Source organism: Oncorhynchus nerka, linkage group LG28, assembly GCF_034236695.1.
Source record: "Oncorhynchus nerka isolate Pitt River linkage group LG28, Oner_Uvic_2.0, whole genome shotgun sequence".
In the NCBI taxonomy this organism is placed as follows: Eukaryota; Metazoa; Chordata; class Actinopteri; order Salmoniformes; family Salmonidae; genus Oncorhynchus; species Oncorhynchus nerka.
This window is the reverse complement of record NC_088423.1, coordinates 58,307,768-58,324,148: the sequence shown is the minus strand read 5'-3', so window position 1 is coordinate 58,324,148 and position 16,381 is coordinate 58,307,768. Positions and strand designations below refer to the sequence as shown.

Genomic DNA, 16,381 nt, shown 5'->3' with positions numbered 1-16,381 from the left:
AAAACTTCAACAAGCATTTCTCAACGGCTGGCCATGCCTTCCGCCTGGCTACTCCTACCTCGGCCAACAGCTCCCCCCCCGCAGCTCCTCGCCCAAGCCTCTCCAGGTTCTCCTTTACCCAAATCCAGATAGCAGATGTTCTGAAAGAGCTGCAAAACCTGGACCCGTATAAATCAGCTGGGCTTGACAATCTGGACCCTCTATTTCTGAAACTATCCGCCGCCATTGTCGCAACCCCTATTTACCAGCCTGTTCAACCTCTCTTTCATATCGTCTGAGATCCCCAAGGATTGAAAGCTGCCGCAGTCATCCCCTCTTCAAAGGGGGAGACACCCTGGACCCAAACTGTTACAGACCTATATCCATTCTGCCCTGCCTATCTAAGGTCTTCGAAAGCCAAGTCAACAAACAGGTCACTGACCATCTCGAATCCCACCGTACCTTCTCCGCTATGCAATCTGGTTTCCGAGCCGGTCACGGGTGCACCTCAGCCACACTCAAGGTACTAAACGATATCATAACCGCCATTGATAAAAGACAGTACTGTGCAGCCGTCTTCATCGACCTTGCCAAGGCTTTCGACTCTGTCAGTCACCATATTCTTATCGGCAGACTCAGTAGCCTCGGTTTTTCGGATGACTGCCTTGCCTGGTTCACCAATTACTTTGCAGACAAAGTTCAGTGTGTCAAATTGGAGGGCATGCTGTCCGGTCCTCTGGCAGTCTCTATGGGGGTGCCACAGGGTTCAATTCTCGGGCCGACTCTTTTCTCTGTATATATCAATGATGTTGCTCTTGCTGCGGGCGATTCCCTGATCCACCTCTACGCAGACGACACCATTCTATATACTTTCGGCCCGTCATTGGACACTGTGCTATCTAACCTCCAAACGAGCTTCAATGCCATACAACACTCCTTCCGTGGCCTCCAACTGCTTTTAAACGAAAGTAAAACCAAATGCATGCTTTTCAACCGATCGCTGCCTGCACCCGCATGCCCGACTAGCATCACCACCCTGGATGGCTCCGACCTTGAATATGTGGACACCTATAAGTACCTAGATGTCTGGCTAGACTGCAAACTCTCCTTCCAGACTCATATCAAACATCTCCAATCGAAAATCAAATCAAGAGTCGGCTTTCTATTCCGCAACAAAGCCTCCTTCACTCACGCTGCCAAGCTTACCCTAGTAAAACTGACTATCCTACCGATCCTCGACTTCGGCGATGTCATCTACAAAATTGCTTCCAACACTCTACTCAACAAACTGGATGCAGTTTATCACAGTGCCATCCGTTTTGTCACTAAAGCACCATATACTACCCACCACTGCGACTTGTATGCTCTAGTCAGCTGGCCCTCGCTACATATTCGTCGCCAGACCCACTGGCTCCAGGTCATCTACAAGACCATGCTAGGTAAAGCTCCGCATTATCTCAGTTCACTGGTCACGATGGCAACACCCATCCGTAGCACGCGCTCCAGCAGGTGTATCTCACTGATCATCCCTAAAGCCAACACCTCATTCGGCCGCCTTTAGTTCCAGTACTCTGCTGCCTGTGACTGGAACGAATTGCAAAAATCACTGAAGTTGGAGACTTTTATCTCCCTCACCAACTTCAAACATCAGCTATCTGAGCAGCTAACCGATCGCTGCAGCTGTACATAGTCTACTGGTAAATAGCCCACGCATTTTCACCTACCTCATCCCCACAGTTTTTATTTATTTACTTTTCTGCTCTTTTGCACACCAATATCTCTACCTGTACATGATCATCTGATCATTTATCACTCCAGTGTTAATCTGCAATATTGTAATTATTCACCTACCTCATGCCTTTTGCACACATTGTATATAGACTCCCCTTTTTTTCTACTGTGTTATTGACTTGTTAATTGTTTACTCCATGTGTAACTCTGTGTTGTCTGTTCACACTGCTATGCTTTATCTTGGCCAGGTCGCAGTTGCAAATGAGAACTTGTTCTCAGCTAGCCTACCTGGTTAAATAAAGGTGAAATAAAAAATAAATAAAAAAATGTGTTATTTGTTATGATGCTTTCTGAATGCTACATAACACCACTGTAAGTAAAGTGATACCAAACTCAAATAAAAGGATGATTCCGCATCTCAATTGAGAAAACTATGATTAATAGATCAGATATATATGGATTAATAATGTAGAGACATCTGTGTTGCTAGCCAATCAAATCAAACATTTTTTAACATATGCGCCGAATACAACAGATGTAGTAGACCTTACCATGAAATGCTTACTTACAAGCCCATAACCAACAGTGCAGTTCAAGAAGAGTTTAGTTAATAATAAAAAGAAACACAAGTCTCTGACCATTTTTGGGCCTTCCTCTGACACCACCCATTATATTGGTCCTGGATGGCAGGTAGCTTGGCCCCAGTGATGTACTGGGCCATACGCACTACCCTCTATAGCACCTTAGATGCCGAGCAGTCGCCGTTCCAGGCGGTTATGCCACCAGTCAGGCAGGATGCTCTCGATGGTGTAGCTGTAGAACTTTTTGAGGATCTGGGCACCCAATCACCTACACTGATTGAAGTTGATTTAACAAGTGACATCAATAACGGATCATAGCTTTCACCTCGATTCACCTAGTCAGTCTATGTCATAGAAAGAGCATGTGTTATTCATGTTTTGTATACTCAGTGTACACACACGTACAGATGGATGTTGTGTTGTAGATATATGGTAGTAGAGCAGTGGCTGGAGGGCACAGCCTTAATGAGTTGTGAAATATGTTGTGTAATGTAATATAACTGCCTTAATCTTGCTGGACCTCAGGAAGAGTACCTGCTGCCTTGGCAGAAGCTAATAGGGATCCATAATAAATACAAATGACAAAAAAATGTCCCAACTCATGTTTTGACAAATGAATGAGAACTTGCCTTCCCTCCCATTTGATCAAGGCCAATTGCATGTGATTGACAACTAAGAGATATGCTAACTGTGGATAACAGTCATACAAATTCAGCATGGCTGGCTAGCAAAGTGATTCACATTTCTTGGTAGCTAATCAAATGACACCTGCATCTCTAGCTGTAGTCACTGAAAAACATCCTCCAAGCAGATAGCTAGTTAAGCTCTGTGTTTTTAGTTAGCTAAATAAATATCTACAAAAATAGATAAGCTAGCCTATTAGCCACGTTATGACTGGCATTTGTGTGTTTTTGTCCAACATTTTGAGTAATTGAAACTGAAACGAAGGGCTGGAGGCAGCAATCAATATACCAGGCCAGCTGTGCTTTACAACCTAATATTCGTTGGACTACCAAGAAATGTATTGGTGAATTATCTATATTAATCATGTGTTGAATTGCATCCCTCTATTCTGCCAACAATACCTTATTCTACGTCATGGAAATTTGAGTCAAATAGAACCCTTTATAAAGTTGGATTTGTAGCATAAACTGGGAATTCAATATTTTGTACTGATATTATGATTTACTGTATGTTTCTGTCACGGATTCCCCCGATACTGCTGCTCATTCCGTTGTCCAGTTCCGGAGGTCTATGTCACCGGTCTTCTAAGCATCACCGAACTGGATCATTACCACCAACCCCGGACTGTCTTGTCTATTTACGCACACCTGGTTCCCATTCCCCCTGATTAGTATGAGCCCTCTGTTCCCCATTGTCCTAGTTGATTATTGTTCCATGTCCTTTGGTCTTGTGAGTACCTGTGCTCTGTTGTATCGGCTTGCGTGTTATCATGTTAGTGTGCACTTGTCATTACGGGTCTCGTCCCGTGTATTTATTATAGATTTAACACCTCACTCTTTGTTTGGGTTTACAGTCCTTTGTTATATACATCACCTTTCAAAAGTTTGGGTCACATAGAAACGTCATTGTTTTTGAAAGAAAAGCACATTTTTTGTGCCTTAAAATAACATCAAATTGATCAGAAATAGAGTAATGTTAATGTTGTAAATGACTATTGTAGCTGGAAACGGCAGATTTTTTATGAAATATCTACATAGGCGTACAGAGGCCTATTATCAGCAACCATCACTCATGTGTTCCAATGGTACGTTGTGTTAGCTAATCCAAGTTTATAATTTTAAAAGGCTAATTGATCATTAGAAAACCCTTTTGCAATTATGTTAGCACAGCTGAAAACTGTGTTGGTGATTAAAGAAGCAATAAAACTGTCCTTCTTTAGTCTAGTTAGTCTAGTATCTGGAGCATAAGCATTTGTGGATTTGTTTACAGGCTCAAAATGGCCAGAAACAAATAACTCGTCAGACGCCTCACAAGTCCTCAACTGGCAGCTTCCCTCTTGAAGCTAGGGGGCACTATTTTTAAGTTTGGAAAAATAACGTTCCCAAAGTAAACGGCCAATTTCTCAGGACCAGATGCTAGAATATGCATATAGATTAGGATAGAAAACACTCTAAAGTTTCCAAAACTGTCCAAAAATTGTCTGTGAGTATAACAGAACTGATATTGCAGGTGAAACCCTGAGAAAAATCAAACCAGGAAGTGGCTTCTATTTTGAAAACTCCATGTTCCATAGCCTCCCTTTGCTCCATTTAAAGGGATATCAACCAGATTCCTTTTTCTATCGCTTCCTCAAGGTGTCAACAGTCTTCAGACATAGTTTCAGGCTTTTATTTTGAAAAAAAGAGCCAGAAAGATAACATCGCGTCAGGTGGTCACATGAGTTTTGCTCGTGCAACAGAGTTTGGACAGCTATTGTTTTCCCCTCTCCTACTGATAGACATTTGTGGTTGATATATTATCGATTATATATTTTAAAAACCTGAGGATTGATTATAAAAAACGTTTGACATGTTTCTGTGGACAGTACGGATATTATTTGGAATTTTCGTCTGCGTTGTCGTGACCTCTCTTTCCTGTAGATTTCTGAACATAACGCGCCAAACAAACAGGTATTTTGGATATAAAAACTAATCTTTATGGAATAAAAGGAACATTTAATGTGTAACTGGGAGTCTTGTGAGTGAAAACATCCGAAGATCATCAAAGGTAAACGATTAATTTGATTGCTTTTCTGATTTTCGTGACTGAGCTACTTGATGCTAAGTGTACTTAATGTTTTGTTGAGCGATCGATAAACTTACACAAACGCTTGGATTGCTTTCGCTGTAAAACATATTTTCAAAATCTGAGACAACAGGTGGATTAACAAAAGGCTAAGCTGTGTTTTGCAAAACTGGTGATTTCATGAATATAAATATTTTTAGGAATATTATGTGAATGTGGCGCTATGCTATTCAGCGGTTGTTGATGACAATTATCCCGCTAAAGGGATGGGTAGCGTCAAGAAGTTAACCTGTTAGTACTCTAGGGGCAGTATTTCATTTTTGGATAAAAAGACGTGCCCGTTTTAAGCGCAATATTTTGTCACGAAAAGATGCTCGAATATGCTTGGAATTGATAGTTTTGGAAAGAAGACAGTCTTACGTTTCCAGAACTGCAAAGATTTTCACTGTGAGTCCCTTAGAACAAATGCTTCGGGCAAAACCAAGATGTATGACCGACCAGGAAATGCACAGGATTTCTGAGGCTACGTTTTCCATGATCGCCTTATATGGCTGTGAATGCGACAGGAATGAACGGACTCTTTATCTTGTTTCCCCAAGGTCTCTGCAGCATTGTGACGTATTTGTAGGCATATCATTGGAAGATTGACCATAAGAGACTACAATTGCCAAGTGTCCCTCTTGGTGTCTGCGTGGCATTTGGTGCGCAAAACTCAGCTCCCAGTATTTTTCCATTCGAATCTCAGAACAAACCAGGCTACAAGGACGGTGCTTTCAATGGAGAGATATATGACAAACCACCTTCAGGATTGATTCAAACAACGTTTTCCATGTTTCAGTCGATATTATGGAGTTAATTCGGAAAAAAGTTCGACATGTAGGTGACTGAATTTTCGGTTAGTTTCGGTAGCCAAATGCATAGTAACAAAAGGGAACGATGTGTCCTACACAAGAATCTTTCAGGAAAAACTGGACATCTGCTATGTAACTGAGAGTCTCCTCCTTGAAACATCTGAAGTTCTTCAAAGGTAAATTATTTTACTTGATTCCTTGGCTGGTTTTTGTGAATATGTTGCGTGCTAAATGCTAATGCTAAATGCTAAGCTAGCTATCACCACTCTTACACAAATTATTGATTTTCTCTGGTTCTAAAGCATATTTTGAAAATCTGAGACGACAGGATTGTTAAGAAAAGGATAAGCTTGAGAGCAGGCATATTTATTTCATTTCATTTGCGATTTTTAGAAATCGCTAATGTTGCGTTATGGTAATGAGCTTGAGGCTGTAGTTACGCTACCGCATACGGGTTTGGGCGGACTATGAGGTTAAAGAGTACCCGCAAAACATCAGTCTCAACTTCACCAGTGAAGAAACGACTCCGGGATACTGGCCTTTGAGACTGTAATCGAAGCATTTTGAAGTTAGAAGCAATAGCCTACAACTATTTTAGCACCATTTCTCTTTGCTCTGAGACAGGCATGGGGACTGGTCTTGATAAATTCTTATTTACAAGGACAGCCTACTCCTTCCTCCCCATTGGGGAATTGAACCCCGGTCTCCCGTGTGCCCACACGACATCGGGATTCTTTAACTAAATAGCCCAGCACTTTGGCCTACTCCCGAACGTCACGATGTACAAGGAACCCAGAGGGTTTTTAATTTTTCTTGGAATAAAAACACCATAATATTAATCAAGCAAAATTTCTTACAATCAGACCCATATACTATGTTCTTACAAAAAAAGGTTTTAAATTGTCTCGTACATCCACTATTGAAGTCTATCAAATGCTTCTCAAAGACGCCCTCTGGTGGTCAAACTAGCACTAACTAGCATTTATGGATTCTGCGGCACCACGCAAGCTGTGCTGCAGTAGGCTGCAACTTTTAAAGGACGAACCACTGTAGTCATACAGTAATCCGTAAAGCCAGCTACTTGCACTGTAAAAAATACATGTCATTTTACAGATTTGTTTTTCTTCATAATAATAAACAAATTCTTGTACAATTACAGTAATAATATCTAATTGTTTGTTTACCCTGTAAAATAATGGTTTATTTCAATTATAACAAATGATGGCATTTTTCACATTTTTTAAGGGAAATTATTCTAATTTTACATATGGTAAAGTATTTTAAGTTAACTGTAAATAACATAACTACATTATTTTAGATTACAGTTTAACAGTAATTCTATAGAAATACACAATACAAAATACAGTAATTTCTGATTAAAATAGGTGTTTTAAGCTGTAAATCAACTTGACAATTTCGTAAAAATACACCCTAAATCAGGGATCATCAACTAGATTCAGCCACATGCCGATTTCTTTCTTGAGCGGATGGTCATGGGCCAGAACATAATTAAGCAATAAGGCCCAAGGGGGTGTGGTACATGGCAAATATACCACAGCTAAGGGCTGTTCTTATGCATGATGCAACGCGGAATGCCTGGATACAGCCCTTATCCGGGGTATATTGACCATGTACCACAAAACCCAGAGGTTCCTTATTGCTGGTTAAACTGGTTACCAACATAATTAGAACAGTAAAATAAATGTTTTGGATACGGTCTGATATGCCACGGCTGTCAGTCAAACAACATTCAGGCTCAAAGAACCCAGTTTTTAATTACAAATGATTTGTAGACTGCAAATTGACAGCAAAAGGCCCAAACTGATATAATGTTTGACTAAAAGACAATCATTTCAAACCTCATGCGTGGGAATACTAGGGAAAATAATATGTACATTAAAATCAATTGGAGCTTATTTCCTGGTGTTTTTACAGTATGTTATGTCCAATAAAAAAAGAAACACTTGGGGGGGTAATTAGCCGCCTTCATAGTCATTCTGGTTCATCTGTTCTGTTGCATTGTTATCATATGCTAAAGTTGAACACTGACAGTTTTGTAGCTTTAATGAGACTCATGAGACTCTCTCTGTGTGTGTGCATTCGTATGTGTGCATAAGTATGTGCATGTGTAGATATGTGACACAAATACAGATACCTACAGTCTACAGCTTGCCTCTTATCCCATACTGTCTGCAGCCTGTCACCAGAGTAACAATAGGTGTTAACAAATATTTACCTTGATGAACATACAGAGCTTATCAGTTGTGTCACTTCTTGGGGACACTGGTGACACTCGCTGAGTGCTCAAAGGGAATGTGGCAATGGGAGAAGGCTGGGAATATCACAGCCTCTCAACGTGTGTGTGTGTGTGTGTGAGAGAGAGAGAGAGTGTGTGTGTGGTGGAAGCTGTGGTGCTTGTGTGTGTATATGTGCGTGACTTACTGCATGTGCACGAGTGTATTAGTGTACGTGTGTGTGCATCCACCTGTGAGTGACTACAGTGTAAGGGAACTCCCCCCTGAAATGGACAAAAAATGAATGGGAAGTCATTGGAATTGGACAAACCATATACACGGTGTTCAATACCACCCAATGTGGCGTTGATTCGTGTAAAGTTGATTGCAAATGCCATATGGCAAATGCCAGGTGTAACACTTTGAAAATCCAACAGGTGGCGAGTGCGCTCCACCGTGGTTTTTCATATTGCAAATGCAACCCAAGTCAACATCCAAAAGCAAAATTTTGAAAAAGTGATACTTTTGTCCAATTTTATTATCATGTTTTTTTTTTTTTTTACTTGCGCATAAGGCATATGTTTTGTCCATTTGCAATATGATTTCATAGGAAGTCAAAAGTCAAAAATAGCAACATTTTATAAAAAACTTAAACTTAAACTTATAAAACACACCCTTAAAAAAGTGCTTTCTGGAATGTTTTTCAAAATTCTTTCGATTGTTGTGTCAATTACACATGTATAAGAACTGTATCAACATACTTTAGTCATATTTTATTATCATAATTTTTTAAAAACTTGTGCATAAGGCATAGGTTTGTCCATTTGCAATATGATTTCATAGGAAATCAAAAGTCAAAGTCACTCTTTTTTGGGCCAAATGCCAGAAGACATTTGACATGCTCAAAAATACTGCAGAAATGCTAAATTGACTGGCCTGATGAACACAGGATGGCCGGGCAGTGATAGTTGTTCCTTTCCATCACTCGTTGTGTTGATTTCATCATGTCCATTTGGTGATGATTTTTTCACTATAGAATCATATTGCAAATGCACGTGCATTTGGACCTTTAATGCCATTTTGGTGATGGTCCCTCTCCGTTTAGACATGTTGCAAATGTACAAATGGGCCAGGCTTAATTTTGGGACTACTTTTTTTCACGGTCGCTGCACTCAGAGCGAGCTACGGTCAAGCGGGGCGTCTCGTTGAACTCGGCACAGTCTGGAGACTATGGTGATGCCATTTTTTGTGTTGATTTCAGAATGCCATTTTGGTGATGGTCCCTCTCCGTTTAAACATGTTGCAAATGTACAAAAGTCAACTAAAATCACCCTAAAAGTGTATATCCATACCCTACCTGCAGTTTGATTGAAATAGTGCATTCAACCCTGTGTAAATCAGTCAGTTCTTAACGTAAAGTGTCCATCAGAGCGAGCTACGGTCAAGCGGGGCATCTCGTTGAACTCGGCACGGCCTAGAGAATATGGAAATGCCATTGCAGGCTCTGTGTGTCTTTAAGCACCGCACTTTTTCACTCCATCCTTGCTGTGTGTGTGTGTCTGTGTGTGTGTGTGAGAGAGAGCTTTTCTTTGACATCTGTTGGTAGAAATGACTGACTTACAGTTCATGGGGGTTGCCTAATCACACATATGAAGTTTTGAAAAGCTCTGACCTTTTTAACCCTTGGAAACAGCCACTATGACACCATTTAAGGCACTTCTGGTTGGCACAGGAAGCTATAAATAAACTCATATCCTGAGTGGGGTATGCCTTTACAGAATCCTGAGTTATAAGTCTTTACGTTAAGAACTGAGTTATTTACGGAGGGTTTAGTGAGTGTGTGTTATTTCAGAAAATCATAGAAAATCACAGAAATCTTGCAAAGCTCCGCAGCACACTTTAAAAAGATTCGTATGAACACCCTGCAACTGGATCTGTAACTGTCTTTGAAAAAACTATCTTTGAACATCACCAATTTGTCATTGTACGATTTCTCTTAAATGACGATAGATAAATGGCTGGTTCTTTTTTTATTGACACCGGAGGCTCCTTGACTTTGACGTGAAGCGGAAAAATTATTTCTGTATTTTCATTTTGGACCTTTAATCCCAGAGAAATGGCCATAACTCAAAACCCGTTAAGGCCTAGACGCCATCTTGTTCGGGGCCAACTGCCCATTATGCCAAACCTATGCTCACCAACTTTCGGCTTCGAAATATTTTCCGTTTTGGAGATAAGGCCCCATCGTGATTCGTGATGTTTTGTACATTTGCAATATGATTGCTTATGCCCTCTTGTGGGATTTTCCGGGACAGCAGAAAAATGACCAAAATTTGATTATTTTATCAAACGGAAACCGAATGTCCGAGAACCTACATGTGTTTATGCCTCTGTGTATCTTTTACCTGTTGCAGTCAACATGCAGCAATAGGTGTGTAGCGCTGATGGAGAGGGCTATCTTGTGCCACTGGCCGTCGGCTAGTCGGTAGGGGAAGGACTCTGAGCGAGGCTTGCCTTTGTAGCTGTAGTGGTATCGGATCTCCTCCCTCAGGCCACTGCTCTCCAGCTCAAAGTAACTGCAGCGGAGGACAGGACAAAGGTTATAGGTAGAGTTCAGAGATCATTGAAGCACTTAAAGCCCCTGAGCAATATGGAGAAGGATTTAGCGGTGATGCAATGGGGGAATGTGGTGTGATAATATTCAACATACATTCATTCAACTGTATGCAATATATTTGTAAAGGCAACAATAATATATTTAACCAAACCACGCCATTACAGTCAGGGGTAATTGGCATCTTGGAGCTGTTTGTTATCATAATGCCAGCATTAAAACATGTGAATAGTCTTTAACACAAAAAGCAAGAGCAAACCAAGCCAGATAATAACACACACAGCAAAACAATAATACAAATAATCTAAAAAACATTCAAGGTTCGACTGACAAGAGAAGATGAAAAAAGAGAAAAGAACAGGAGAGAAGAGAACCAAAGAAAACAGAAAAGGTCGGAAGAGAACTGATGAGAAGTGTCTGCTGCCTGTCTGAAGAAGAAAATTAGGAGAAAATTAAAAAAGGACAGCAGGAGAGGTGCAGAGGTAAAGCAGAAGAGGGAGTCAGCTCCCAGAGGAAAATGATGTAGGGGTGTTTCTCTAAACCTGTCCAGCATTGCACACACAGGGAGGAGCGGCACCATAAACCTTCAATTGGGTGTAATGACCCAAGCCCAGAAATCTCCTTACCCCCATACAGCCCCTGCCCTCCCCAAACTGTCACTCGGGCACTGATCAGCCACGCTAAATTAAGATCCAGGCGGCCACAGCCAGCACCCAGGGAACCGTAGCCAGCCAGCCGTGACATTTCTGTTTCCTCAAAAACTGCTGCACACTGGCCCCTCGAAACAACCCCCAGCTTCCTGTTTCCAACCCCCAGACTCCACCACACATGCAAATGCACATATGTACGCACACACACCACATACGCACATATACACACACACAGTGTCCCAACTCACGCACACACACATCAGCCCAGCCAGGTCCCATCCATATTCATGCCCAGTGAGGGTACAACCAACCCACTCTGTAGAATACCAAGTAAGGCTCCGTTCTGGGAAGCCCTCTCCCAATTCTCAGTTCGTCGAAAAACTAAGAACAGCTTGTGATAACTTTACCAGACAGCACTGGCATGTGACATGTGGAAATATCATGTATATGGCCATGGTTTCAATGGGCTGTTGATCAAATGAAGGGACATTAACCTCATAGTCCGCCCAAACCCGTATGCGGTAGCGTAACTACAGCCTCAAGCTCATTACCATAACGCAACGTTAGCGATTTCTAAAAATCGCAAATGAAATGAAATAAATATGCCTGCTCTCAAGCTTATCCTTTTCTTAACAATCCTGTCGTCTCAGATTTTCAAAATATGCTTTAGAACCAGAGAAAATCAATAATTTGTGTAAGAGTGGTGATAGCTAGCTTAGCATTTAGCGTTAGCATTTAGCACGCAACATATTCACAAAAACCAGCCAAGGAATCAAATAAAATAATTTACCTTTGAAGAACTTCAGATGTTTCAATGAGGAGACTCTCAGTTACATAGCAGATGTCCAGTGTTTCCTGAAAGATTCTTGTGTAGGACACATCGTTCCCTTTTGTTACTATGCATTTGGCTACCGAAACTAACCGAAAATTCAGTTACCTACATGTCGAACTTTTTTCCGAATTAACTCCATAATATCGACTGAAACATGGAAAACGTTGTTTGAATCAATCCTGAAGGTGGTTTCTCATATTTCTCTCCATTGAAAGCACCGTCCTTGAAGCCTGCTTTGTTGTCTGATTCGAATGGAAAAACACTGGGAGCTGACTTTTGCGCACCAAATGCCACGCAGACACCAAGCGGGACACTTGGCAATTGTAGTCTCTTATGGTCAATCTTCCAATGATATGCCTACAAATACGTCACAATGCTGCAGAGACCTTGGGGAAACAAGATAAAGTGTCCGTTGATTCCTGTCGCATTCACAGCCATATAAGGCGATCATGGAAAACGTAGCCTCAAAAATCCTGTTCATTTCCTGGTCGGTCATACATCTTGGTTTTGCCCGAAGCATTTGTTCTAAGGGACTCACAGTGAAAATCTTTGCAGTTCTGGAAACGTAAGACTGTCTTCTTTCCAAAACTATCAATTCCAAGCATATTCGAGCATCTTTTCGTGACAAAATATTGCGCTTAAAACGGGCACGTCTTTTTATCCAAAAATGAAATACTGCCCCTAGAGTACTAACAGGTTAACTCAAATGTGGCGTGAATTAATGAAGTTGAAAACCCTTAAAAGCATGTGTCCGCGTCACAAATAGAACCCTATTCCCTATATAATACACTATTTTTGCCATATGGGCTTTGGTCAAAAGGAAGTATGCTTAATAGGAAAGAGTGGGTGAACCTGTTCCCACTGCAATGTTCAGGAGCTGTTCAAGAGAAACAGACAGACAAACAGGTACAGACAGACAGTTGACAGCTTCAAAAGCCTTCATTGCCTCTTATTAAATCACACCTGGTGCAACTATGTAAACCGTGACATAACCCATGCCAGAGGACAACCAACCAACACCCACTCTTCAATGTTTAAGAGCCACCATTAAATCAACACATCCACTCTGTACCCAGGCAACTGCCACCTCTAAGTGATCACCAACCTTGTTGCTGGGCATTACAACGAACATTCACATGCATCCAAGTCTACCGACATTTTCATTAGCGGCTGGAATCTTTTCATAAAGGGATTAATCAAAACCAGAACCTCCCTAATCCAGGTTTCTGTTGTCCCTTTACAATATGAGCTGTTTGTAAAATAGAGTATATTCATACACAAGGCCAGTGGGCTAAATTTGGCATGTGATGCCTTAATTACGGGATGTGATGTCTTATTAACCAGATTGCAACCAGGTATAAATGCATTTTCCGCTATCAAGACGTCTTGGGAAAGATATCATCTTTTGCTTATCTGGTTGCTACACAGACGTTAGCAAAACTTACTACTTCTTAGAGATAGGAGTCCCGTCAACGGAACAACTGTAAATCATGTAGCGCCATGTGTCATGATCACAGATTTGGTCTTATATTGGCTGAAAGCTTAAATTCTTGTTAATATAACTGCACTGTCCAATTTATAGTAGCTATTACTGCAAAAAAAATCCATACTATTGTTTGAGGAGAGCTCAAAACAACAAAACACTTTTTTTCCCACTGTGACAGGTTTGATAACCAGTATACAACCTGACTATGATGTCATAAAATATGTTATCTCTGAAACCCAGAATGGAAATCTCGCGGCAGCTACTTGATTAAATTCTGGGGGGAGATATACGAGAAAAGATACTAGAACGAGGAGCGGAAGCAGGGTGGTAATTGACCCTAGAGATCTTCTCAGGTACTTTTTTAATATACTTCCATGTCGCCTTAATCAACAAACTGTATCTTACCTAAAAACACTTTCTAAACGTCAACTTTTTAGCATGAACAGATTATCGCATGAAATGTACGTCGTGATTATCAGCCAAAGAGCTAATTCCAACTGACTTTCTTCAACTCACCCTTCTTTTAAGATGTCGAAAAGCTGTTGCGTAACATTTTGTTTGAACAATAGCAGGAGAAAAGAACACCAAATTATGTTGTATCAACTGCCCAACAACCAGGTTGACCGTAATCATTGGTAGTGGAAAGACATAGGAAGAGAGATCATGATACAGAAAGCAGTGAAGCATCTAGTAAAGAGGGCCAAGCTAGGAAGCAAGAGTAATGATGTGTTGGAGTGGAAAGTGGTGATAGTGTTTGATGAGACCACAGGGCTTCACTTACACCCTATCTGACTAAATAATGCCGTAGAGAAAGAAGTGAAATTAGCTTGGGTCATTGGAAATGGTAGACTGTTAATAATTGTGTGGTAGCCAGGCTCAGCAAGAAAAGATTTTGAAAATGTAAAGCTTAATGGAAAAAAGATTAAAAGCCATGTCCCTGGTGCTAGATTGAGGGGAGTCATCACTGGAGTCCCAATATCTATGTCCAGAGATGATCTGAAGGGAGGTAAGAGTGATTGAGACCAAAAGGTTGATCAGTAGGAAAGAGGGTCAAAGAAGTGAAAGCTTATCAGTGATTCTGAGGTTTGAGAAAGTCTTGCCTGGAAAAGTACAGCCTGTTAGGGATGCTGCGAATTTTCGCAGCTTTTTGTTAAAAATCACGCAACATTTCAACATCCTGCTACTCATGCCAGGAATATAGTATATGCATATGATAAGTATGTGTGTATAGAAAACACTCTGAAGTCTCTAAAACTGGTTAAATCATGTCTGTGGCTATAACAGAACGTGTTTAGGAGTAAAAATCCCAAGGAAAACTGTTCACCAAAAACACACAAAAAAATTAATCCGCCAGTCTATGTATTGTCTATGGCGATAGAAAATAGATGGAGTCCTGTTTACAACACGATGTCGCCAGTACTGGCATTTCATTGCATGTTTATCCTTGGTGGGATGACGTATAGGCACTTCCTGTCTTGGGGTACACCGAGGAAGTTATGAAAGTGAAAAAATGGACGATGATTTCAAGACTTGCTGCTATCGAATACATATCGCCCCGTGATCAATTTTATCGATTATTAACGTTTATTAATACCTAAAGTTGGTTTACAAAAGCAGTTTGAAGTGATTTGTAAAAGTTTATAGGCCACTTTTTTAATTTAAAAAAATGACGTTGCGTCTTGTAAAGGTGAATTTTCCTGGATCAGACGGCCTTCATAAATGGACATTTTGGGTATACAATGACGGATTTAATCGGGAAAAAAGACCCAAGTGATGTTTATGGGACATCTAGGAGTGCCTACAAAGAAGATGGTCAAAGGTAATGAATGTTTTATATTTTATTTGTGCGTTATGTGTAGCGCCGACTATGCTAATTATTTTGTTTACGTCCCCTGCGGGTCTTTTGGGGTGTTACATGCTATCAGATAATACCTTCTCATGCTTTCGCCGAAAAGCATTTTAAAAATCTGACTTGTTGCCTGGATTCACAACGAGTGTAGCTTTAATTCAGTACCCTGCATGTGTATTTTAATGAACGTTTGAGTTTTAACGAGTGCTATTAGCATTTAGCGTAGTGCATTTGCATTTCCAGATGTGTCAGGTAGGAGCAAGAGGTTAAACAGCTTGGAAAATTCCAGAAAATTATGTCATGGCTTTATAAGCTTCTGGCTAATTGACATCATTTGAGTCAATTGGGGGTGTACCTGTGGATGCATTTCAAAGCCTTACCTTCAAACTCAGTGCCTCTTTTCTTGACATCATGGGAAAATCAAAAGAAATCAGCCAAGACCTCAGACATTCTTTTTGTAGACATCCACAAGTCTGGTTCATCTGGTTCAATTTCCAAACGCCTGAAGGTAGCAGGTTCATCTGTACAAACAATAGTAAGCAAGTATAAACACCATGGGACCACACCGCCATCATATCGCTCTGGAAGGAGACGTTCTGTCTCCTAGAGATGAAAGTACTTTGTTGCGAAAAGTGCAAATCAATCTCAGAAAAACAGCAAAGGACCTTGTGAAGATGCTGGAGGAAACAGGTACAAAAGTATCTATATCCACAGTAAAACAAGTCCTATGTTGACAAAAACCTGAAAGGCCGCAAGGCAAAGAAGAAGCCACTGCTCCAAAATCTCCATAAAAAAGCCTAACTACGGTTTGCAACTGGACATGGGG

At 40.8% G+C, this 16,381-nt stretch overlaps 1 protein-coding gene across 1 annotated transcript in view; it reads right to left on the bottom strand.

Annotated features, from left to right (window-relative positions):
• Positions 1-16,381, bottom strand: part of LOC115113446 (protein kinase C-binding protein NELL1) — a 481,860-nt gene that overhangs the window by 340,892 nt on the left and 124,587 nt on the right. The window contains exon 4 of the mRNA XM_029641098.2: positions 10,530-10,700. Within this exon, the coding sequence (XP_029496958.1) occupies positions 10,530-10,700 (171 nt within the window). The remainder of the gene's footprint in view (positions 1-10,529; positions 10,701-16,381) is intronic.